Genomic DNA, 24828 nt, shown 5'->3' with positions numbered 1-24828 from the left:
GTGACGGACTGGGCTGTGTTTGCGACTCTGTAGTTTCTTGCGGTCTTAGGCCGAGCAGTTGCTATACCAGGCTGAGATGAAGCTAGATAGGATGTCTTATATGGTGCATCTGTAAATGTTGGTAAGAGTCTATGTGAACGTGCCAAATTTCCTTAGTTTCCTGAGGAAGTATAGGTGCTGTTGTGCTTTATTGGTTGTAGTGTTGACGTGGGTGGACGAGGACAGATTTTTGGTAATGTGCACACCTAAGAATTTGAAGCTGTCAACCATCTCCACTTCGGCCTGTTGATGCAGACGGGTGTGTACAGTACTTTGCTTGCTGAAGTCAGTGACCAACTCTTTAGTTTTGCTGGCTTTGAGGGAGAGATTGTTGTCGTTACACCACTCCACTAGGTTCTCTATCTTCCTCGTGTATGCAGGCTCATCATTATTCGAGATCTGACCCACTATGGTCGTATCATCAGCGAACTTGGAGATGGAGTTGGAGCTAAATTTATCCACGCAGTCGTGTGTGTGTATAGGGAGTATAGTAGAGGGCTAAGTACCCAGCCTTCTGGGGCCCTGGTGTTGATGACTATCGTGGAGGAGGTGTCGTTGTTTATTCTTACCGATTGTGGTCTATGGGTCAGAAATCTAAAAATAGCTGAGTGTACTAGATACAGCAAACCCCCAACAACACCCCAGCTGCCATGCTGTCTTAGGAGATACACAGCTCATTTTGTGCTATTCAGTTCCTAGAACTAGAGAGTAACAATCTGGTCATCAGTGGGGCGGGAATATGTAACTGGTAATCCCCTGGCTAACTTCTGTTGTGTTGTAAAATAAAAAATGTTGTAAATATTGTTGCAGTGACAAGCCTTTATCGCGTTCATTTACGTAGTAAAATGCCCTAATGCATTTCACAGCAGCATTGTCAAAGAAAATTTGACATTGAGCCATTTGAGAGGTCAGGACATGTGGCTGGTTTTAAAGAGTAATTTGGATCGTAGAATGTTTTGGGAGGGAATTCCAGATAATCAGGCAGTTGAAAGCACTGCCACCAATGGTGACACAATTTAGGGATGTAAGAGACCAGAATTTGAACTGTTCTGATGAAAGGTCATTGATCTGAAACATTTATTCTGCTGCTGCCTGCTGCCTGACCTGCTGAATATTCTCAGTACCAACAGTATTTTACTTCTGTATTGTAGTAAAATTGGTTGTATGCATTCGTACATACAAATTAATAGCAGGGGTAGGCCATTCGGCCCTTCGAGCCTGCTCCGCAATTCAGTAAGATCATGGGCTGATTGAATTTTAATCCCCCCCCCCCCCCCCCCCCCCCCCCAAATTCCTGCCGACCCCTGTTATGGGCCAGGGTTTAGAGAACCCCAAGGTATATCATGGAGTGCACCTGACCCACAACTTTTAATAGATTGTGGTATGGGGGGCACACGGTCCACTCTACAGGTGTGGTACAGCAGAAATGGAAAAGTATATTTGAAAGCAAAACAATGTTTATTCTATGAACTCAAGTTAACCTTTTTAAAACATAGTGAACATCTTAGCAATTATCAATTCAGATACAATAACTTCCCAAACAACATTCAGAAGACAAAAGAAACACCTTTTAACAGAAGCACATTAGGTTTACATTCACTAAGGAGAACATTTATAATTCTGAATTCACAAACGATCAAGAGAGTCTTTTCATGGCAGAGAGAACAACAGTACATCTGCTTTGTCTGGCTTCAGCTCCAACACTGAAAACAAAACTAAAAACTCACTCTATAACAGCCTGCTCAAAAACGAAAGTAAAAAGATGACAGAGCCCAGCTCCACCCACACTCTGACATCACTGATAAACACATTCCTTAAAGTTACTCCCACATGACACCCCCAATAACCCCCCCCCCCCCCCCCCCCCCCCCGCTAATCAAGAATCTATCTAGCTCTACATTAAAACTATTCAAAGATTCTGCCTCCGCTGCCTTTGGAGGACGAGAGTTCCAAGGAATAAATTCTCCTCATCTGTCTTAAATGAGTAACCCTTTAAAACTTAGTTTGAGATTCTCCCACAAGAGGAAACATCCTCCCCACATCCACACTGTCAATACCCCATAAGATCCTGAAGGTGAGGCGGCACGTGGTGCAGTGGTTAGCACTGGGACTGCGGCGCTGAGGACCTGGGTTCAAATCCCGGCCCTGGGTCACTGTCCTTGTGGAGTTTGCACATTCTCCCGTGTCTGTGTGGGTTTCACCCCCACAGCCCAAAGAAGTGCAGGCAAGGTGGATTGGCCATGCTAAATTTCCCCTTAATTGGGAAAAAAAATAATTGGGTAATCTAAATTTATATTTAAAAAAAGATCCTGAAGGTTTCGATCCAGTCATCTCGTAGTGGAAGGCAACCCGCTCATTCCTTTTTTTTTTAAGTGCATTTTATTCAAACTTGTATCAAAGTAGGTTACAGCAAATAAACATACCGGGAAACATTCTTCCCAACAATCAACTATACAGTTTGTACAGATTTTTCACCCACCCACACCCCTGTGACGAACAGCTCCTCAAACACGGTCACAAAGATCCCCCACCTTTTCTCAAACTCCCCTGCGGAGCCTCTTAACTCATACTTTATCTTCTCTAACCGAAGGAAGTCATACAGGTTACCCAACCATGCTGCTACCCCCGGTGGCGATACCGACCGCCACTCCAGCAAAATTCGTCGGTGTGCAATCAGAGAGGCGAAGGCCAAGACATCGGCCTTCCTCCTCCTCCATGAACCCCGGCTTCTCTGAAACCCCCCCCGTTGCCTCTGCCTCTGTAGCAGGGTCCTCCCCACCCTTGGCACCTTCCCAACCCATACAAAGTCAGAGATAATTGTGTCCACGTTCCGAAAAAAGGCCTTTGGTAAAAGATCGTGAGAGTCTGAAAGATAAAACAGAACTTCGGCAGAATATTCATTTTCACCACTTGGACTCTCCCCACCAACGTTAAAAGCAGTGTATCCCACCTCTTAAGATCCCCCCTGGCCCCTTCCAGCAGCTTCGTTAAGTTCCACTTATGGAGCCCCGTCCATTCCCTCACTACTTGAATGCTCAAGTACCTAAACCTATTCCTCGCTACCGTAAATGGCATCCCCCCCTAAATTAGCCCGTTGTGCCAGCTCATTCACCGGGAATACCTTGCTTTTCCCTACATTCAGCTTGTATCCCGAGAACCCTCAAACCTCCCCAACAGGCCCATAATCCTTCCCATACTCTCCAACGGATCTGAAACATGCAGCAGGAGGTCATCAGCAAAGAGCAACACCCGATGCTCCCTCTGTCCCCTCATTATCCCCTGCTGCTCTGCCGACCCCCTGAGAGCCATCGCCAATGGCTCTATGGCCAGCGCAAACAGCAGCAGTGACAGCGGGCCCCCTGCCTCGTACCCCTGTGTAAGTCAAAGCTTCGTGAGCTCATATCATTCGTCCTCGCCCTCGCTCTCGGCGCCACATACCATGCCACACCCATGCAATCAAACCCAAACCTTCCCAAAACTTTGAACAAGTACAGCCACTCCACCCGATCAAATGCTTTCTCCGTGTCTATGGATACCACCACCTCCGGTACGAGAGCTCTCAACGGATTCATCACCACATTCAACAGCCGTCTTGTATTACATGCGAGCTGCCTGTCCTTCACAAAGCCTGTTTGATCTTTTACAACCCCCGGGACACAATCCTCCATCCTCCCTGCCAACAACTTAGCCAATACTTTCATAACCGTATTCAATAGTGATATGGGTCTATACGACCCTAGTTCCACCGGATCCTTCCCTTTTTTTGGGATTAGTGTGACTACTGCCTGCTTCATCGTCTCCAGCAAGTCGCCCTTCTCCAGTACTTCATTAAACGCCCCCAACAGATGTGGTACCAGGTCTGCCGCAAATTCCTTATAAAATGTTGCCGATGCCTTCCCCGACTTCACACCCCTGATTCTATCCAGCATCTCCCTCAGCCACAGGGGCTCCTCCAATGCCTGCCTCTTTGCTTCCTCCACCTGAGGAAATTCCAGCTCATCCAGAAACCACCCCATGTTCCCCTCCTCTCCTCCTATGTCTGCCTCAAAAAGTCCCTGGTAATACTCTCTAAATGCCTCATTTATCTTCCCTGTCTCTGACAACACATTCCCAGCCCCAGTCCAGATCTTCAATATTTCCCTGGACGCAGCCTGCCTCCGCTGCTGCTGCGCCAGAATGCGGCTCGCCTTCTCCCCATACTCGTATTGCACCCCTCTGGCCGTACGCAGTTGTCCTACCGCCCTCCCCGTTGTCAGCCTGTGAAATTGCCCCTGCAGCTTTTTCCTCCTCGCCAATCCCTCCACGGTGGGCACCCTCAAATTCCCTGTCCACCTCCACTATCTCGTTCACTAGACGGTCATATTCCCCTTTAATTCCACCCTGTACCTAGCCCATCCCAGATGGCCCCTTTCTGTGCCCTTGACCATGTCATCTCTCACCCCCTGCTGCGTCGCAGGAACCCACGCCCGCTTTTCCCCTTCCCCTTCTTCCCCCTCCCCCCCCCCCCCCCCCCCCCCCCCCCGGCCACATGACCTCCCCCTCGGCCTCCTTCCCCCCCCCCCCCCCCCCCACCACCCACCCAAGCAAGGATTTCCCCTGAACTCCAGATAGCCTTCTCCAAAAGCAAACTAACAGATGTTAAACACAAACAGTCCCATAAAAAAGGAGGGAAGATGAGAACATCCATCCCCACATAAACTTTTCACCCCTACAACTCCTTACAATCTCAACATTGAACAGAAACCGCCCCCCCCCCCCCCCCCCCCACAGAAAAAGGCAAACATCCCCCAATCCCTACACCCATTTCAAACATGCTCCCGACAATTACATAGTGCCAGCAGCACCCCAGTTCCCAAGCATTGTTCACTCAGTTCTCCCCCAGTTTATGCTCCTTAATGAAGTCTTCGGCCGCTTCTGGGGTCTCGAAATAATATTCCCGGCCTCCGAACGTCACCCATAATTTGGCTGGGGAGAGCTGGTACAGCACCGCCTTGGCCTTGTTGAAACCTGCCCGCTGTTTTGCCAACTCGGCTCCGATGTCCTGATAAATCTGGACGTTATTTCCCTCCCAGTCGCAGCTACGCATCTCCCTGGCCCACCGTAGAATTTTCTCTTTTTCTCCACAAATTTATGGAGTCTTGCGATCACCATCCGCGGTGGCTCCCCAGCTCTAGGCTTTTGCCTCAGAGACCTATGTGCTCGGTCCACTTCAGGGGCCTTATTGAGCACACTTTCTGCCACCAGCCCCTCCAGCATCTTCCAGACGTACCTCGTGGCACTCACACCTTCCACTCGTTCAGGCAGGCCCACTATTCACAGGTTCTGTCTTCTCGAGGTATTCTCCTGCTCCTCCACCTTTGCCCTCAGCATTTTACAAAGGTCCCCCAGGAGCCCCACCTCCGCCTCCAGAGCCACCACACTGTCGCTGTGGTCCCAGATCACTCCTTCAATCTCCCAAGTCTGTGACCCATGCACCTCCACACACCTCTCCATCTGCTCCCAAGTACTCTTCAGGGGTGCCACAGCTTCTGCAATGGCCTTTGCATGATCCTCATGCATTTCTTTCCTCTGTTTATGGAATTCCTCCTTGATAAAAGTCATCAGTTCCTGTATCTGGGACCTTATAGCTTGCTCCTCCCCCACCTGCATGCTGGAAGAGACAGTGAAGGACAAGACTGTTTCAACTTTCCAGCCAAACCTCTCACTGTTTTCTGCCGGGTCCGATGATCAGAAGACATACCATTCCAGGGATAAACTACTCTCACATTCACCTACGCCTTTTCATCAAAATTCCACCCGGATCTGGGTAAAAAGAGCCCTTTTCTGTGATTTTGAGTCTGCACCGGCTCTTGGAAAGAGCACCCTACCCAAGGTCAACATCTCCACCCTATCCCCATAACCCAGTAACCCCACCCAACACTAAGGGCAATTTTGGACACTAAGGGCAATTTATCATGGCCAATCCACCTAACCTGCACATCTTTGGACCGTGGGAGGAAACCGGAGCACCCGGAGGAAACCCACGCACACACGGGGATGATGTGCAGACTCCGCACAGACAGTGACCCAAGCCGGAATCGAACATGCTAACCACAATGCTACCGTGCTGCCCTTTTCGAGTGAAACAGTAATTTACTTGCACTTTCATTTGGGGATACTGTATTCACTGTTCCACTTTAGGGAAAACTTCCTTTCAGTTAGCACATATGACCCCAAGCTTCTGAACTTGCCCTTTTAATTCTTCATCCCACTCCAACTCTGACCCTCTTTTGGCCCTCAGCTTCCAACACCGTTCCAAAATAGCTCACCTAGACTCAAGGAACAGCACCTCATCTTTTGATAAGGCACAATGGTTTCAAATCTTAACCACTACTCTTATTTTTCCATCCCAGAGAGAAGCTGCTGGTAACAATTTTGCTTTTCCCATTCATAGCACCTCTAGACCTATCATTCATTTCTTTATTTATACCATTACAATCTCATGATCCCTTGTAATTTGCCTTTTTGTCCTATCAGAAAACTTCCCATTTGATTTTTCCTCCCCTCAGCTGCATTTGAATAAAACCAGTTAATATTTGCAACATTTTTCAATTCTGATGAAAGTACACATTCTGATGAAAGGGAACATTAAGTTAACGTTTCTCTCCAACAATGAACATAAGAACATAAGAACTAGGAGCAGGAGTAATACTGTACACACTGCTCCAAATGTGGTCTCACCAATGTCCTGTGTACAGCTGAAGCATAACGTCCCTACTTTTGTAATTGATTTGCCCTCATAATAAACAATAACATATTTGATATCCTAATTGCTTGCTGTACCTGTATACTAGTCTTTTGTGATTCATGCACTAGGACGCCCAGATCCCTCTGCAACTCGGAGCTCTGCAATCTCTCACCATTTAGACAATGAGCTTTTTAATTCTTCCTGCCAAAGTGGACAATTTCACATTTGCCCACATTATATGCTGCTTGCCACATTTGTATCCACTGAACCTATCCATATCCCTCTGTAACCTCCGTACGTCCTCTTCCTCTTACTTTCCTACCTATCTTTGTGTCGCTAGTACATTTAGTAACCATACCTTCAGTCCCTTCATCCAAGTCATTTATATATAAATTGTAAATTGTAAAAAGTTGAAGCCCCAGTACTGATCCCTGTGGCGCACCACTCGTCACATCCTGCAAACCAGAAAAAACATGTACTTCATTCTGAAATACATGGGCTGGCTGTGGTAGCAGCAATGGTATGAACCTCTCCTAGCTCTTGTGGGAAGCGCTGCCTGAGAAACTAGGCTATGCTACAGATTAGTTGTTGGACAGCCACACCGTTGTCGGTAAATTCAAGCCTGTACCTCCACCTTATCCCCATAACCCAGTAACCCCACCTAAACCTTTTGGACACTAAGGGCAATTTAACATGGCCAATCCACCTAACCTGCACATCGTTGGACTGGGATAAAACTGGAGCACCCGGAGGAAACTCTCACAGACACAGGGAGAATGTGCAGACTCCGCACATACAGTGATCCAAGCCAGGAATCTAACCTGGGACCCTGGAGCTGTGAAGCAACAGTGCTAACCACTGTGCCACCATGTCGCCCCCTCATCATTTCTCCTCTAAACCTGCCATTGTAATCGTCTATTTCTTTCCCTCGGATGCTTATCTAGCTTCTCCTTAAAAGCATCTGTACTATTTGTTTCAATCATTCCCTGTGGCAGCGAGTTACACATTCTTACCACTTTTTGGTCAAAGAAGTTTCTTCTGAGTTCCCTATTGATGACTTTTATATTGACGGCCAAAGTTATGCTCTTTCCGCATAAGAGAAATCTATCTCTCTACCCACTCTATCTAAACCTTTCAGAATTTCAAAGGTCTCTCTGAGATCAGCCCTGCTTTTTTTCAAGAGGCCCAGCCTGTCAATTCTTTTCTTTTCTTTTTTTAAATTTAGTGTGCCCAATTCATTTTTTCTAGTTAAGAGGCAATTTAGCATGGCCAATCCACCTACCCTGCACATCTTTGGGTTGTGGGGGCGAAACCCACGCAAACACGGGGAGAATGTGCAAACCCCACACGGACAGTGACCCAGAGCCGGGATCGAACCTGAGATCCCGGTGCCGTGAGGCAGCAGGGCTAGCCCACTGCCACTTTGCTGCCCAGCCTGTCAATTCTTTACCCCACATAGACTATGACAAGGTCATCGAATACAAGTCTTGAAGGGTCAGGTCAAGACCTTTGCTTATAACGTTCATTTAATTTAAAAGCCTATCTATCCATTTGACTCAAAATTCAAGTTTTTACTTGTAATCAAATTGCAATATAATTTTAGTGCACAGGTTATTCAGATTGGTGTGGTCTGAAACTGCTGGATGAGTTCTTTGAATATAGACACAATTAATCTTGTAATTTTCCTCTATTCAAGTTGGCTTTCAGGTCCGCAGAAGCCATTTTTAGTTCATTATTCATTATTCTATTGCTACCAGCCTAGTCACTGCAGGGTGGCACGATGGTCAGTGGTTAGCAATGCTGTCTCTCGGCGCCAGGGACCCGGGTTCAACTTCAACCTTGGGTGACTGTGAAGTTTGCACATTTTCTCTGCGTTTGCGCGGGTTTCCTCTGGGAGCTCCGGTGTCCTCCCACAGTCCAAAGATGTGCAGGTTAGGTGGATTGAACATGCTAAATTCTCCCTCTGTGTACCCAAGCGGGTGCCGGAATGTGGCGACTCAAAGCTTTTCACAGTAACTTCATTGCAGTGTTAATATATGCCTACTTGTGACAATAAAGATTGTTAAAAAGTTGTCCAATGGTTAGGTGGGGTTGTGGGGAAGTGGGTCGAGGTAGGGTGCTTTTTCAGGAGTCTGTGAAGACTCTGGCCCGAATGGCCTCCTCCTGCACTGTAGGGATTCTATGATTCTGATTCTATGAACAATCAGTTATAGTCCTGAAAAGTTTTTTTTTTTTAAAGTCATTTTAAAATTCCAACTCTAAACCTTGATGTTAGGTTTAGGATGTGAGCGCAAAGTTGTAAATTGATAGTTCTGAGTCACTTTGAGATCAGAATTTAAGTTTACGCTCTTCTGTCCATCCCTGAAATGGATGCAGCCCTAACTTTCTTCCTAGGTTGCTGCTCAGCACCCTCCTTTTTCTACTTTCACTCGCCTCCATCCACAGCATGGTCGATTAATGTGAATATTCATTTAGTACCATGAAAAAATACAGAGAAGTCTGTCCTGCGAATTGAGCCCACTGGGGCTTAATTGTCCCATTTGTCGCTTTCTTCTCCCAGTCTGACTCTGGATGGTATGATTAACAGTGTCAAAGGTTATAGAGAGACTAATAAGCTCGTATGAATTGTAACCACAATCATTGAGGATGTAATTTGTGATTCAAAACAGTCCAAATCAATGAAGGGTGGAAACAAAGCTGTGGTAAAGATGGACATGGATTTGGTAGATGACAAGTTGAAGGAGTGTGGAGAAGGAAGGGAATTTGGAGATGGGACAGTAGTTTACAAGGCTGGGTAAGGGGTGGTTGTTGTTAGTTCTAAGAAGGCGGATTTTGACGGTGATGTTGAAAATGTGGGGAGACAGCACCTGAAAAGAGGAAACCAATTGCAAAGTTAACAAGCATGGGGCCAGGAAGGGCAGAGGGGCATTGTCAGTAGATTAAGGGAATTGGGTCAAGTGCGTCATGGGTCTCGTGGCCAAAACAAAAATGGTATAAGAAGTGGGAGAAGTTAGAGAAAGGCATTGGTTCAGAGGGATGTTGGGAGAGGGCAGGGAGAGATTTTGCTTTAGGGAAAGGAGGGGGCAAGACACTCAACTGAACAGGTGACCTCCTTCCTGCTGACAGACACATTGTCCTTCCATATTGGTAATGTTTATGGTTTGTACTGACTTATTAAAGATATGGTTGATAGTGCAGGGAAGAGATCGAGCATAGTCTTTCATCAGCAGATTATCCAGGAATAAGAGCAGATTTAACAGTGGAATGTGAGGCCTGATGTGGCGTGATAGATGGCGGAACCAATTATGCACGGGGTACACTCCAATCTATGCTCCTTGAAATTGAGGGATTGGAATTGAAGGTCATACTAGCATTGGCAGCTGAGATAGCAATATTAGTTTTCCTTAAGGCCAGGGTATCACCTGTTGAGGTAAGACGGTGGGAGAGCATATTGTCAATTTTTGGTAATTTTTGTTATTTACAACACAGGAGGAGCCATTCAGCCCATTGTGTCTGCACCGACTCCCAAAGGAGAAACCCAGCTAGTCCCATTCCCCAGTCCTATCTCCGAGCCCTCTAAATTCATCTCTTTCAAATATATATCCAGCTCTTTTGAAACCTCCTATGGAATCCACCTCCACCACTCTCCCAGGCAGCGCAGTCCAAGCCCAGCAACTATCTGAGTAAAGAGGTTTCTCCTCATCTCACGCCTCGCTCTCTTGCTGCCCATCTTGAAATTGTGACCCCCTAGTAACTGACATACTAACTAATGGAAACAGAATATCCTTCTTTACCCTGTCAAAATTGTTCAGAATTTTGAACACCTCAATAAGGTCACTTTTTAATCTTCTCTGCTCCAAGGAAAACAAGCCCAATTTCTCCAATCTTTCCTTGTATGTAAAATTCCTCATTCCTGGTATCATTCATAAATCTCCTCTGCTCTCTCTCCAGGCTTTAACATCCTTCCTTAAATAAGGTGCCCAAAACTGAACACAGTACTCCAAATGTGGTCTGACCAATGATTTGTAGAGGTGTAGCATCACGTTATTGCTTTTACACTCTATGCCTCTACTTATAACCCCAAGAATGCTAAAGGCCAATCTTTTTTTTATAAATGTTTTTTTTATTGGCTGTGTTTCGTGGTGTTGTCGCCTGCTTCTCCTGGACGGATCTCGCTGCCGTCTCGCGCTAGCCTCCGCTTCTGCTGCTCCTCCCGTCCACCGTCTTTATGTTCCTCGTTCCCCGCTCCTGGAGATGTCATGCATGTTTTGGTATCCCGTGCCTTCCTTCCGGCTCCCATTCCCCCCCCCCCCCCCCCCCCCCACCACGCTGGTTCTCCTCTCTTTTCTCTCTTTCCTTTCCCCCCCCCCCCCCCCCCCCCTCCACGGTTCGCCTTTCTTTCCTCAGGTTTAGCTGTTCCATAAGCCAATCTTGACTGTTTCAACTTGCCTGGCCATCTTCAGAGAATTATGCACTTGAACCCCAAGGTCCCTCTGCTCCTGTGCCTCCCTCAAGTTGTACCGTTGAACCTGTTTGTCTCCCATGTTTTTTCTACCAAATTTCATTGTCACATTTTGCTGCATTGAAGTTTATCTGCCAGGTGTCAATGTCCCTCTGAAGTCGCTCAGCGACATCCTCACAATTAACTATTCTCCCTAGCTTAGTAAAATCTGCACCTTTGAAATGAAATTAAATGAAAATCGCTTATTGTCACAAGTAGGCTTCAAATGAAGTAACTGTGAAAAGCCCCTAGTCGCCACATTCCGGCGCCTGTTCGGGGAGGCTGGTACGGGAATTGAACCGTGCTGCTGGCCTGCTTGGTCTGCTTTCAAAGCCAGCGATTTAGCCCTGTGCTAAACCAGCCACCTATTTGAGATTTTGCCCTCAACACCCCATCTAAATCATTTACATAAATCAGAAAAAGCAAGCATCCCAACACAGCCCTGGGGCACCACTTTCAACTCGTCTCCAGTCTGAGAAATGTCCATCCATACCTACCCTCTGTTTCCTATCTCTGAGCCAACTTCTAATCCATGCTGCTAAGACCCATCAATCCCAAACATTTTAAATTTGCTAACCAACCTGCCATGTGGCACTTTATCACTGTGGGAATATGGTGAATAGAGGGTAAAGGCTTGCAGTTGGCAGCAGAAACGTGCAGTTTTAAATAACTTTTTGTCTGGGACAGACTTTGAATGAAGTTTGATTGGAGAAATTAGGAGAATAAGGGTGGTAAGTAATACAAGGATGTGAATGGTCTTATTCATTATCAGATGGTCGTATGAGATGACAGTGGTGAGGGGATGGTTATGCAAGGGTAGAATTCATGCTTTAAAAACAGAATCTCATGCTTTTAAAAAAAACCTTGTCTGTTTTATTCTCTGCATGGCATCCAGGGATAATGCATGCTGCAGTTAAGGAAGTCTGGCAGATGGATTTTATTTGATTTCTTTTTTGCAGGTTTTGCTCGTATTTTTTCTTGTCTTTGACTATTCTGTCGTTCGCACCTTTTGTCCCCTTATTTGTCCAATTGTCGCTCCCTTTGGACCTACACCACCAACTTTTGTCATTTAATCGCTCCTACCTTTCCATATAAGACCTTCCCTTTTGTTTTTTTTCCATCCTTCACTTGCACAAAACCTATTAAATTTCTAACTTTTCCCAGCTCTGATGAACGGTTATTGACCTGATGTGCCAATTCTGTTTTACTCCTGCTGCTGCATATTTCTAGCATTTTCTGTTTTTATTTCTGCTCTTGCTTCCATCTGCAGTATTTTGCTTTTGAAGCAGTTGTGTGGCTGTAGTAAGTGACCCTCCAGATGAAGTAAATCAGCCTGTCGGAAATTATGTCCAAAGTAGTTAATTAGCTGTGTTTCTGGTACTTTCACTGTTTTTACCTAGTCAGGTGCTGTAGTGAGTGGGTGGGACTTGCTGTAATGACATCACATTGACTGACAGCTAATCTTGTGCTTACTAAACAATAAGTATTTTGGTAAACCTGGGGGAGGGGGAAACCTGCATCCAGTCAGAGATACAAATTATGCAAAAATCAAGAAATTGAGGTATATGCTGGGAATCGGGGATTTTTGAACAACTTTTAATTAGCGGGTTGTTTGGTAGAAAATGTTCAGGTTTGTAATCCCAAGGGTGAATTTCTAGTACATGAAATCCTGCTACAGTCTGCTCGAATTAATCCAGCGTACTTGAATCTTCAGTTAATTGAGTAATTTGTTTTCTTCTATTTCTTTGTGTATTCAACATTGTACTATTGTACAGTGATTTTAGTAGGTGACTCAAGGTTCATCTAAAGCAATTTTCCTCAGTTGTAGCAGTTGACTGAATTTTAAAGTATTGAATTATAACAATAAGTGCTATCCTTCAAAAACAGTTCCTTTTATGTGAAGTGTTTTGTGATGTTTGTTGAGTTGTGACCGCCTAATCTAAACTCCAACCAGTAGGACTAAAATTCATATATTGGACCAAACAGGATTTATTTAATGGCTATAATTTCTATCAATTGATTGCCTCTATGTGAGATGTGTAATAGATCCTTATGTTTTATTTGTACTTTATCACATTTAAATCTGTACTTGTGGGATTGCAGCTTGGTGGCATTTGGATTCTGCTGAATTGAATGCCAACAGTGACCAAGATAGGCACTTCTGCAAATGTCTTTATACATATGTGGTTACAGAAATAGGCTTGCACTGGCCCCAATTAGCCTGTTCAGAAGACCAAAGTGCACTTCATTGCTCTCTTAATTGAGATTTTTTTTTTCGAAAGTAACTTTCAATCTTCCAGGTTTCAATTTCTATAAATTTGTTCTAACTGCACAGCTGTACTTAGTAGAAACCTGTCTTTTTAAATGTAGGGTAAAATACATTTATTTTAATTTAAAATGCGTGTTAATCATTGAATCATAGAACTTACAGTGCAGAAGGAGGCTATTCAGCCCATCGAATCTGCACCGGCCCTTGGAAAGAGCACCCTACTTAATCCCACGCCTCCACCCTATCCTCATAACTCAGTAACCCAGCCTAACCTTTTGGTCACGAAGGGCAATTTATCATGGCCAATCCACCTACCCTGCACATCTTTGGACTGTGGGAGGAAACCGGAGCACTCGGAGAAACCCACGCAGACACTGGGAGAAAGTACAAACTCCACACAGTCACCCAAGGCCGGAATTGAACCCAGGTCCCTGGAGCTGGGCCCCCATCTGTTGAATTTGGTTCAGAAAATAGTATGTGCATACATATCTTAGTTACCGGGACCTGATAACACACACGACTGGATATCCCACTTGACACCTCATGCTCTTATGTGCCATAAATAATAACTCTGCTAATCCCAAATTGGCCTCATCAGCCATCTTTAGACTCCAGGAAGATGATCATCCTTGCTATCAAGGGTTAGCCAATATTTTAAAAATCCATGGTGATCCGAGAAGAAGCAGACCTGTGAGCGTCCTATGAAAGATGTGAAGCTGCAATGATTAGAAAATGTGAAACCAATCTTAGCTATTTAATTTCAAATCATATTTTGGTAATAGTACCACCTGGCAGCTGGTTCTGCAATACTTTGAAGCAAATTAGTTTGGTTAAACTTTAACCAGGGCCACTGATGCAGACATGATGGGCCGAAGGGCCTTTTATGTGCTGCAGACCTCTGTGATTTAAATCCAATTGTATTGGCTTATGCTTATTTTAATGTTTTTGTGGTTTTGTGATTGAACATTTCTGCAAGATTTTATAAGGAAAATCTTGCGCCTCTTTTGAAATTGAACTACTTTTGGTGTCTTTTAATCTGCTGATCTAGCATATACCTTTTTATGGCCGTGATTTAGCAAATTCACTTTCCAACCTAAGTTTTAAATCTTTCCCTGTGTGGACTTATTTGTTTAACTTCCTCCTTAACTCACCTCTACACGTTCCATTCCCCTTATTATTTTGGTAATTTGATAAAGTAACGGTGTTCCAATTGCATCATTTCATTTTTATTCCTCCTTTTTAAATCCCTATTTAAAAATAAATACTGTGATGCTTATTTCAGGGTTTTCTTGGAGCAATCAACAAATTGCCAGAGGCTGTAGTGTTTAGTTCATAAAGCTTTAAAGTCTGGAAATACAGAGCAAACTAATAGATATGAGTAAGCTGTCTCAACATTGAAACTGAAAAGATGTCCAATTAATTCAGTTGTCAATTCACATATTCTAGTTATACTGTTTACCAAATGATTGTACAACTGGTGTAATCACTTTGTTTTTCTGTACTCATTGCAACCGTAAATATCTCCAAACTGCCAACGCTGGCAGTAGAAATTAAGCCTGAAGTGGCTAAAAAGCACGGGTTTTTTTGTGTGGTTATTGAATTCTCCCTCTTGTCTGTTTTAGGTATTTGAAGCATTATTAGCAAATTGGTAATTTACCATGACGGTAGCATGTAGCTTTTTTACTGTCTTGCCCTTTCCCTCTCCCACTTGCATACTCTTTTTTTCCTCTTTTTTTTCCCCCAGCCCCCCCCCCCCCCAAGCAATACCAAATGTGCCTGTTGCTATGTCACTGTTCTCTTGACCTTTCACCTTTCTCAATTGTGTTGTTTGCAATAAGATTTATTTTTTAAATGCATGTTTTTTATAGAAGCAATCATGAACTTTAGGCAATAATTTATGGTTCCTGATTTTTCAGCCCAATTGTTCAGCATAGCTAAACTATGCAGGCCAGAAAGGGTCAATGTTTGGTTCCCTTCTGTGCGAGATTAACTGAAATGTCCAGTAGAAATCACTGACTAGACACAGCTTGGATATAGGAATGCTGTTTTAACCACATACAGTAATTTTAGTAGAAAACATTTTGGAGACATGCAATACAGCTCAATGTAACGCACGCGCGCACACACACACATTAACATCTACCCATGCGGTCACCACAGAAGTATAGTACTCTGATAAAAGCAATCACACACTTTTGTGTCTCCGTTTTACCAACAAATACTCAAAAAATCAAAAAACATGACCGAGCACCATGCGATGAGTTTTATGAGCACGTGCCCACGATCATGTCTGTTACTCACTTGTACTCATCAGAAGTGTCATTAGCCATGTCTACAATATCAGTTTGCCACAAGTGGTGAGTGCCCAGTAAAGAGTTAAGGCCTTGGGAACACAAAAGGACATTGTAATTGTATAGTACTGATGTATGTTCTGCAAACAGAGCTTTTTTTTCTAGCTTTCTTTTCATGTTGCAATTTGCAGAGGTTAGTGCAAACTAACAAAAGTGCATTTCTGACTTTATCTGTCCTATCTTGTGGCCATGACTCTTAACACTTTCTATCTTTCTTTTGCAAGGTCTGTTGGAGGAACATGGCTCAAGAAACCAATCAGACTCAAGTGCCTATGCTGTGTACCACTGGCTGTGGATTTTATGGGAACCCGCGAACGAATGGCATGTGTTCTGTTTGCTATAAGGATTTTCTTCAAAGGCAAAACAATAATGGCAGAATCAGCCCTGGTAAATAAGTTCTTGCTAAACAAAAATGTAACCTTAAGTGCAGTTAATTTTTAAGCAGTCTACACTGAATTTGTTTAATTTCTGAAGTGGTATAGCTTAGGTTAGAATCATTTAAAGCCACACTGCGGCTGAAGGAGAGATTTCATCCCAAGTTTGAAAACCGGCCACTTTGTTGAATCCAGTACCCTCACAAGGTGCTGGCTATTGATTTCCAGTCTCTTATGAATTGTGATATGCCCTGCTATGAAGTAGTCATGTTAATCTTTCTTCAGAGTCTCCATTTTATTTGATTGTTGCAAGTAATCCCTTTTTGGGGGAGTGATTTAATACATCATTTAATAACACTGAATGTTTTCAAGGGATGGCATCGCCTGGCTCCGATGATAAGCGGTCTGATTTAGCACAGACTGTAACTCGTTTCTAACTAATTAGTCTTGGCAAGGATCATATACCTTTGCCAGCAGGAAACAACAGCCCTAACCACTCTATTCATGAAACTGGAATAATTTCAAGTTTTTAATCACTCTTCAGGCAATGGTTATAAATAAACTTTAGCTCCCAGTTGATATTTGCGCGAGTTGACTAGATTGTCTTACTGTTCAGGCTATTAAGTGAAGGTTGGGTAGGTGCTGAAGAGCTATTGACGCCTATGCAATTCCCCTTTCCCATGGGTGATTTCCTTCAGGGGAGAGTTTTCTTGGGGTGAAAGGTGACATATTTTTGCCCTTTTCCTTGAACCCTTTGTCTCTCCATACCTTTGCTTAAGTTTATTTAAACAAGATGAATGTCCTTAAGTATCCTGTGTATCAAAACATAAAATTGTATTTGCGTCCTTTTATATAACCCATAATAAGAGTTGTCTGTTATTGACCTACATAACTTTCCCATAAATCCATGCTTTCTTTGCAGTACTTAAGTAGGACTTTTTGTATGAAAACAAAAGTGTGGATGCTGGAAATCATAGAATTTACAGTGCAGAAGGAGACCATTCGGCCCGTCAAGTCTGCACCGGCCCTGGGAAAGAGCACCCCATTTAAGCCCCCACTTCCACCCTATCCCCGTAACCCCACCTAACCTTTTTTTTGGACACTAAGGACAATTTAGCTTGGCTAATCTATCTAACCTGCACATCTTGACTGTGGGAGGAAACCGGAGCACCCGGCGGAAACCCACGCAGACATGGGGAGAATGTCCAGACTCTGCACAGACAGTGACCCAAGCCGGGAATTTAACCTGGCACACTGGAGCTGTAATGCAACTGTGCTAACCACTATGCTATCTGCTGCCCATTTTCTTAAATCTGAAATGAAAAGCTGGAAACACTCTGGTCTGGCAATATCTCTGATTTCTTGTATGTTCAGTTACTCATCATGTGGTATCTTAAAGGACATTGTTGTTATCAGGTTTCTTCCAGCCAGCATAGTTCAGGGTTCTTGCTTGTGCCACATTAACTCTAAGGGTCATTCTGTTAAGCAACACTTAAATATTGTCATGACATCATATTCTGGGTCTGTCCTATAACTTTGTGTTTCTGATGGCTTGGTGGTTCTGACCGGGTCAGACTTGAAGCGGAGAAGATAACAACAATCGGTCAGCTAGGGTGGTGGTGGTTGATTAGTCAGCTTGTGTATAGTTCCATTTCAAATTTTGTCTTGAGGCTTAAGTGTTCTGCAATTGAATCCATTGATACACCTGTTCATTACTTTGGTTGTGTTTAGTTAAGACTACTTAATCTCTTTATGGAGGTGATGGGTTGCTTTATACCGATTGAGTGAGTCAATTTTGCATTTTTGGCTCTGCTGATGAGTTCCTAATGGTGAAATTGAATATGAATGCAAGCAACTCATGGTTCTGGTTGGTTATTGCAATAGGTCAGCAGGGCTTCATTGACAACTTGAGGGCTGGGCTTTTTTTTTCTGCAGCCTCTTCACTATTTTGGACAATGTTTGGTTTTAGTTGTCTTTGTTATTTCAGCTTCTGGAACTCATGCCGAGTAGGCCTGCCTGCTTGTCTCTTTCTCTGTCTTAGCTTGTTAATCTGTGGTAGTTGATTAATTTTTGCCTTGATACAAAGCTAAACTGGGTTGATGCCCCATGACTGATTCACCTGGATCAACTTTCAGGCCCAATCTGGCTCCACATCAACTGCCTCTGCCAGCATTCAGAAACAATTGTTTAACTTTGAAATTAGACTTACTGATGGTATCTTGGGCTTCAGTTAAAGGGCTGAGCCTCTGGGGTGAAAGAATTATTTTTAATTTGAGCTACATGAGCCACAGGAGTGCATATGCCCAGTGACACCTTTAAAATGAGTCTTTAACATCAGAGTCAAAAAAGTGCCATGCGCTGACTAGAAGTTGTGAAATGGGTGCGAAAGTAGTTAAAGCAGTAGGTGAATGAACAAATTCTGAAAGCTTTTATCTTTTGAATCTATTGAATAATCACACTGCACTACAGAGGATGTTGTGATTTTACCTGCCGCTCATTCGAGTTTAACGCTAACTTGAAAAACATTTTACCAGATCACTAGATGTAACTTGAAAGATAAGTTTGGGGAAAACAGCATTCTTGGTCGACAGCAATCTCAAACATTCATTTATAATTCCACTGTTTCAGTCTTTACACCTTTAAAATGACTATATAGTTTTGCTTAAGATGTTCAGTGAAATAATATAAAATTCATTTGCACTTTTGAGCTTTAATCGGAGAATTGCATGTGGTGATGTCAAATTTATTTTCTTTAGAGAATACAAAATGATTTATCACATTTGATATTTTGCCTTGTTATGAGAGGATGTGTGAGAGCCAACAGGTGGGTCTTGGTAGTGTAATTCTATGGCTGAATATTGTGCCACATGTTTGAAGACACCAATTTTGTGTCCTTTCCTCCCACCTCTCTCTCGCTTCCTGTGGGAGAATGTGATATCTACCCAGTCATGGAGTCAACAGGAAAACTTTGGTAAGAAGCAGAATGTGTGCCCACATATTTTCTATCCAGCCCCATCAAAATACATACGTTTACACTATTTGAACTTGGAACGGAATAGTTATATAGACTACATAAAATGCATTTGCTCACTAGTAAGAATCAGCGTAGTACCCAATTATTTTTCTTCCAATTTTAGGGGCAATTTAGCGTGGCCAATCCACGTAACCAGCACGTCTTTGGGTTGTGGGGGTGAAACCCGTGCAAATATGGGGCGAATGTGCAAACTCCACACGGACAGTGACCAAGGGCCGGGATTTGAACCCAGGTCCTCAGCGCCGCAGTCCCAGTGCTAACCACTGCAGCCCTCAGAATCAGTGTATATTTAAAGAAAAATCAATAAAATTTATAAATTACCTTTAGCAAATTCAGGATGCCCCAAAGCTCTTCACAGAGATAAATATTAACCAGGATATTGGGAAAAATCCCGACAATTCTTGTAAAAGATCCCATAGCCCTATTCAATGTACCTGAGAGGGAAGACAGAGCCATATCCAAAAGTCAGCACTTCAGATAGTGCAGCATTCCCTTCTGTGACCAGAGGATCAGCCTGATTTATGTGCTCCAGCTTCAAGGGGCCCACAGCTTTCTGAATCGGAGGCAAGTGTGCGACAACTGAATCATGGCTGACATTGCAATCTGGCTGACTTTACTCATAATTAGTATGAAGAATAGAAGCTGTCGTAGCAGTACTAAATTGACTGCACGTTAGGTACTACATTTCATAATTTATCTGTTCCTTGTGCAGCATCTCCCAGTTTGAGCAGTTTAACGGAAATATATCCTGTTCAATGTACAGAAGAAAATCTCCCAGAAATACCATCATCTTTCTCCTCCTCCTCCACATCTGGCCAATCAAGGTAAGTAAACGACTTGGCTCCTGGGAAAGTTGTGAAACTTAAAGCACCGCTTTAGTCACAATAAGGAATGTGAGGGACTGAAGTTTTTCACCTAAATAAAAATAATAGTGAAGTATTTAATTTATCAATAAGCAATAATACATTTTCATAATTAGCAAGTGTGCCTGTTAATCATGCTACGCAGTTTGTTCTAAAAGTTAGCAAAGATTTAATTACCTGATTGTTAAAAAGGGAGATGTGCGCAATTACTGGTTTCTATTGGTCCCATTCTGTTCTTGTACTGTTGAGTAGAGCCAGACATTGTAGTTGATTTTACATTTGGTCACGGGCTGCAATGTCTGTGTGCCAGCCGCCTTATCAAGAATGCAAAATAATCAGTACATGTTGTGTTATCACTAATCTTGCACCTATCCACTTTGCTCTTTTGCTTTCACTTTCTTTCTTTCTCTCTCTCTCTCTCTTTCTTCTCTTTTTTTTTCATTCTTTCTCTTTCTTTCTTTCTTTCTTTCTTTCTTTCTTTCTTTCTTTCTTTTCTTTCTTTCTTTCTTTCTTTCTTTCTTTCTTTCTTTCTTTCTTTCTTTCTTTCTTTCTTTCTTTCTTTCTTTCTTTCTTTCTTTCTTTCTTTCTTTCTTTCTTTCTTTCTTTATGTTTCTCTTCCATGATCGCTCTCACTCTCTCTCCCCTCTCACCCCTCTCACTCCTTTCTTCTCTCTTCCCCCCCCACACCAAATGATTTCTTCGTTAAATCTTTTCACCTTGCTACTTCTCGCCAGCACTTAAGGAATTCCTCAACCATGACATGTCATTGTTGTTCTTCTATTTTATTCAGTGTCTGCTCTGTTATAAAAACATCTTCAGACAATTTTATTACATTAAGAGTACTATTTAAAATGAATGCTTCTGTCTGGAAATAATTTATGTGAATAAGATCTTTACTCTGGTTATCATGGTTCAATCTCTTTCCAAAGAATTATGACGACTTTTGTTGACTAGTTTTGTGCTTTAACTTTTTACCATCCCAAAATATCTCCCAGGAGGATTTTAACTTAATCTTCAGGTGTCCTTCTGTGATGAATTCTGCTTTTGCTCAATTGAGTAAGCTTTCATTAAATATCATTGTTACGGAACCTAAAAGTAAGAAGTTTATAACAAAATTAACACAAATACTGAGCACCTGTATTTCTGCTTGGTGATGCCGTATTTCGCTTTAAATGAGATGTTTCATATGACCAGAAGACATAAGAGCAGAATTAGGCCATTGAGCCCATCGAGCATACTCCGCTTTTCAATCATACTAATATTTTTCTCAACCTTATTCTCCTGCCTTCTCATAATCCCTAATCCCCTTATTAATCAAGAACCAATCTATCTCTGTCTTAAAGACACTGAGTGATTTGGCCTCCACAACCTTCTGCGGTAAAGAGTTCCACAGATTCACCATCCTCTGGCTAAAGAAATTCCTCCTTAATTCAGTTTTAAAGGATCCTTCCTTCAGTTTGAGGCTGAGGCCTCTGGTTCTAGTTTTTCCTACTAGTGGAAGCATTCTCTCTACGTCCACTCTATCTAGGCCTCAGTATCCTGTATGTTTCAATAAGATCCCCCCTCCATCCTTCTAAACTCCAACGAGTACAGACCCAGAGTCCTCAACTGCTACTCATGGCAAGCTCTTCATTCCAGCCATCATTGATCTAATGCAGAGGCCCCAGGTCTGATCACTGTTCTGTACTGAAAGAGATTATTTGAACCAGGGCAGAGGGAAGGTTGCTACAGCAGTCCTGAATCCCAAGCTTGAGAGCAGGAAGGGGGGAAAATCAGCTCAGTTGCTATCCATTCACCCCTTCCTTGCACATGTTGATGGCCAAAGATGCGATCAGGTTGAATCACCCACCAGACTCTCTATACCCTGCAGGTTTTGTGCAGTGTGTGGAGCTACCTGTAAATTCTTATCTAATATGGACACAGCCAAATTTTCACTGCTCTATGATTTACAGATTATTCTTGCAAAATGTAGGGCCAAGATATTCAATTGACCAGTGTGACAGAAGGGTTTATGGTAGCCTTACAAATGATAAGTTATTGTGATAATACAGCCTGTTTAAGTGCCATACATAATTCACATGATTTGAAGCATTTTTGCAACTGAATTGAGTGTTTTTGAACAGGTGCCATTAGCTGGATTAGAGCCCTCTGTTTAGAAATCATATTTTAATAATGCAGATGTATAATAATGCGTAAGGTTTTAAACGCAATTTCGATCCGTGTAAAGATTTATTACATGTCTGAATGTTGGCACATTTCTTTCTGCAGATGAGCCTGAAATGATCTTGATCAAAAGCGGAAAGCTAAGAGTATATCTCTTCTGTTTTTATGCTATTGATATTATCTTTTAAATTTCAGTGTTCAAGTTTAATATGAAAATCTTTTCAAATATGCCATCACTGAATGTTGTGCCACAGATTAAAAAAGCAAACCAAGCACCAGGTGGTGTTTCTATAGGGATGGGACTGAAAAGTAGGAAAGTTATGCCAAACCTGTATCAAGCCTTGTTAGACCCTAATGGAGGACGGTTCGCGGCTAGGAGGGTTCCTAGCCTGGGGGGGAGGAAAGGGGAATACCGGGTTGCTGCTGGCAGGGTCAGGAAGGAGCTGGTGGGGGTCAGGGGGACAGAGGTGAGGTGTTGTCGCTGTGGGGACTGGGTCGGGCAGGGGGTGCTGGCCTGGGGCGGGGCAGTCGACGGGCTATGGCTAGTCGACGGGGGAGGGGGGCGGGACGCCCTCTGATCCGGTTGGTCACCTGGAATGCGAGAGGATTGAATGGGCCGGTGAAGCGGTCGAGGGTACTTGCTCATCTGAGGGGGCTAAAGGCAGATGTGGCAATGCTTCAGGAGACCCACCTGAAGGTGGCGGACCAGGTCCGTCTGAGGAAGGGATGGGTGGGGCAGGTTTTCCACTCTGGGTTGGATGTGAAGAACCGGGGAGTGGCGATTCTGGTGGGTAAAAATGTGTCGTTTGAGGCATCGGAGGTGGTGGCGGATAAGGGGGGTAGGTATGTTATGCTTAGGGGCAGGCTACAAGGAGAGAAGGTGGTACTTGCTAGTGTGTATGCCCCAAATTGGGACGACGCGGGCTTTATGAGGCATATGTTGGGACGGGTCCCGGATCTGGAGGCGGGAGGTCTGATCATGGGGGGGACTTCAATATGGTGTTGGATCCTTCACTGGATCGGTCCAGCTCTAGGACGGGTAGGAGGCCGGCGGCGGACAAGGTACTGAGAGGGTTTATGGACCAGATGGGTCGGGTGGATCCATGGCGGTTTGTGAGGGCGAGGGCACGGGAGTACTCTTTTTCTTCTCCCACATACATAGGGTCTACTCTCGGATAGACTTCTTTGTGGTGAGTAGGGGATTGATTCCGAGAGTGGAGGAGGCCGAGTATTCGGCCATTGCAATCTCCGACCACGCTCCGCATTGGATGGAGTTGGAGATGGGGGAGGTGCGGGACCAGCGCCCATTGTGGCGGTTGGACGTGGGGTTGTTGGCGGAGGAGGTGTGTAGGAGGGTCCGGGCAAGTATTGAGGTATACCTTGAGGTGAATGATACGGGGGAGGTTCAGGTGGGGGTGGTCTGGGAAGCCCTGAAAGCAGTGATTCGTGGGGCGCTGATATCCATCCGGGCACACAGGGAGAGGAGTGAGAGGGATAGACTGGTGGGAAGGATGCTGGAGGTAGACAGGAGGTATGCAGAGGCACCAGAGGAGGGACCGTTGGGGGAGAGGCGCAGCCTGCAGGCTAAATTTGATTTGCTGACCACTAGAAAGGCGGAGGCACAGTGGAGGAAGGCACAAGGGGCAGTGTACGAACATGGTGAAAAGGCAAGTAGGATGCTGGCTCATCAGCTCCGCAAGCGGGATGCGGCAAAGGAAATTGCTGGAGTGAGAGACAAGAGTGGGAATGTGGTGCGGAAGGGGGTAGAGGTGAATGAGGTCTTCAGGGACTTTTACGGGGAACTGTACCGGTCGGAGCCAACTGTGGAGAGGAGGGGAATGAAGAGGTTCCTCGACGGGCTTTCTTTCCCGAAGGTGCAGGAGGAGCAGGTGGAGGGGTTGGGTGCGCCGATTGAGCTGGAGGAGCGAGTTAAGGGGATCGGGCAGATGCAGTCAGGGAAGGCACTGGGGCCGGATGGGTTCCCGGTGGAATTTTATAAAAAGTTTGTGAACCTAGTGGGCCCCTTGCTGGTGCGGACACTTAATGAAGCGTGGGAAGGGGGGACTTTGCCCCCGACGATGTCGCAGGCGCTGATCTCGTTAATCTTAAAGAGGGACAAGGACCCCCAGCAGTGTGGTTCATACAGGCCCATATCTCTCCTCAACGTAGATGCCAAGGTGCTGGCAAAAATCCTGGCCACCAGGATAGAGGACTGTGTGCCAGGGGTTGTACACAAGGACCAGACAGGGTTTGTGAAGGGAAGGCAGCTGAACACGAATGTGCGGAGATTGTTGAATGTCATCATGATGCCGGCGATTGAGGGGGAGGCAGAGATAGTGGTGGCCTTCGGAGAAGGCCTTCGATCGAGTGGAGTGGGGGTACTTATGGGAGGTGTTGGGGAGGTTTGGATTTGGTGAAGGGTTTATTAGATGGGTGAGGCTGCTATATGAGGCCCCAATGGCGTGCGTGGCCACGAATGGGAGGGGGTCGGAGTACTTCCGGCTTTA

At 44.4% G+C, this 24828-nt stretch overlaps 1 protein-coding gene across 11 annotated transcripts in view; it reads left to right on the top strand.

Annotated features, from left to right (window-relative positions):
* zfand6 (zinc finger, AN1-type domain 6) overlaps positions 1-24828 on the top strand; it is a 60311-nt gene that overhangs the window by 5550 nt on the left and 29933 nt on the right. For 9 of the 11 annotated variants that reach the window (XM_038813242.1, XM_038813241.1, XM_038813240.1 and 6 more), the window contains 2 exons: positions 16112-16274; positions 20008-20119. In XM_038813242.1, the coding sequence (XP_038669170.1) occupies positions 16127-16274; positions 20008-20119 (260 nt within the window). In that variant the 5' untranslated portion in view covers positions 16112-16126. Of the gene's footprint in view, positions 1-12770; positions 12829-12852; positions 12990-16111; positions 16275-20007; positions 20120-24828 lie in introns of those variants that run through there. The other 2 variants (XM_038813244.1, XM_038813245.1) reach the window with 2 other exon arrangements.

Source organism: Scyliorhinus canicula, chromosome 12 (genome assembly GCF_902713615.1).
Source record: "Scyliorhinus canicula chromosome 12, sScyCan1.1, whole genome shotgun sequence".
In the NCBI taxonomy this organism is placed as follows: domain Eukaryota; kingdom Metazoa; phylum Chordata; class Chondrichthyes; order Carcharhiniformes; family Scyliorhinidae; genus Scyliorhinus; species Scyliorhinus canicula.
This window is presented reverse-complemented; position numbering and strand designations above follow the sequence as displayed.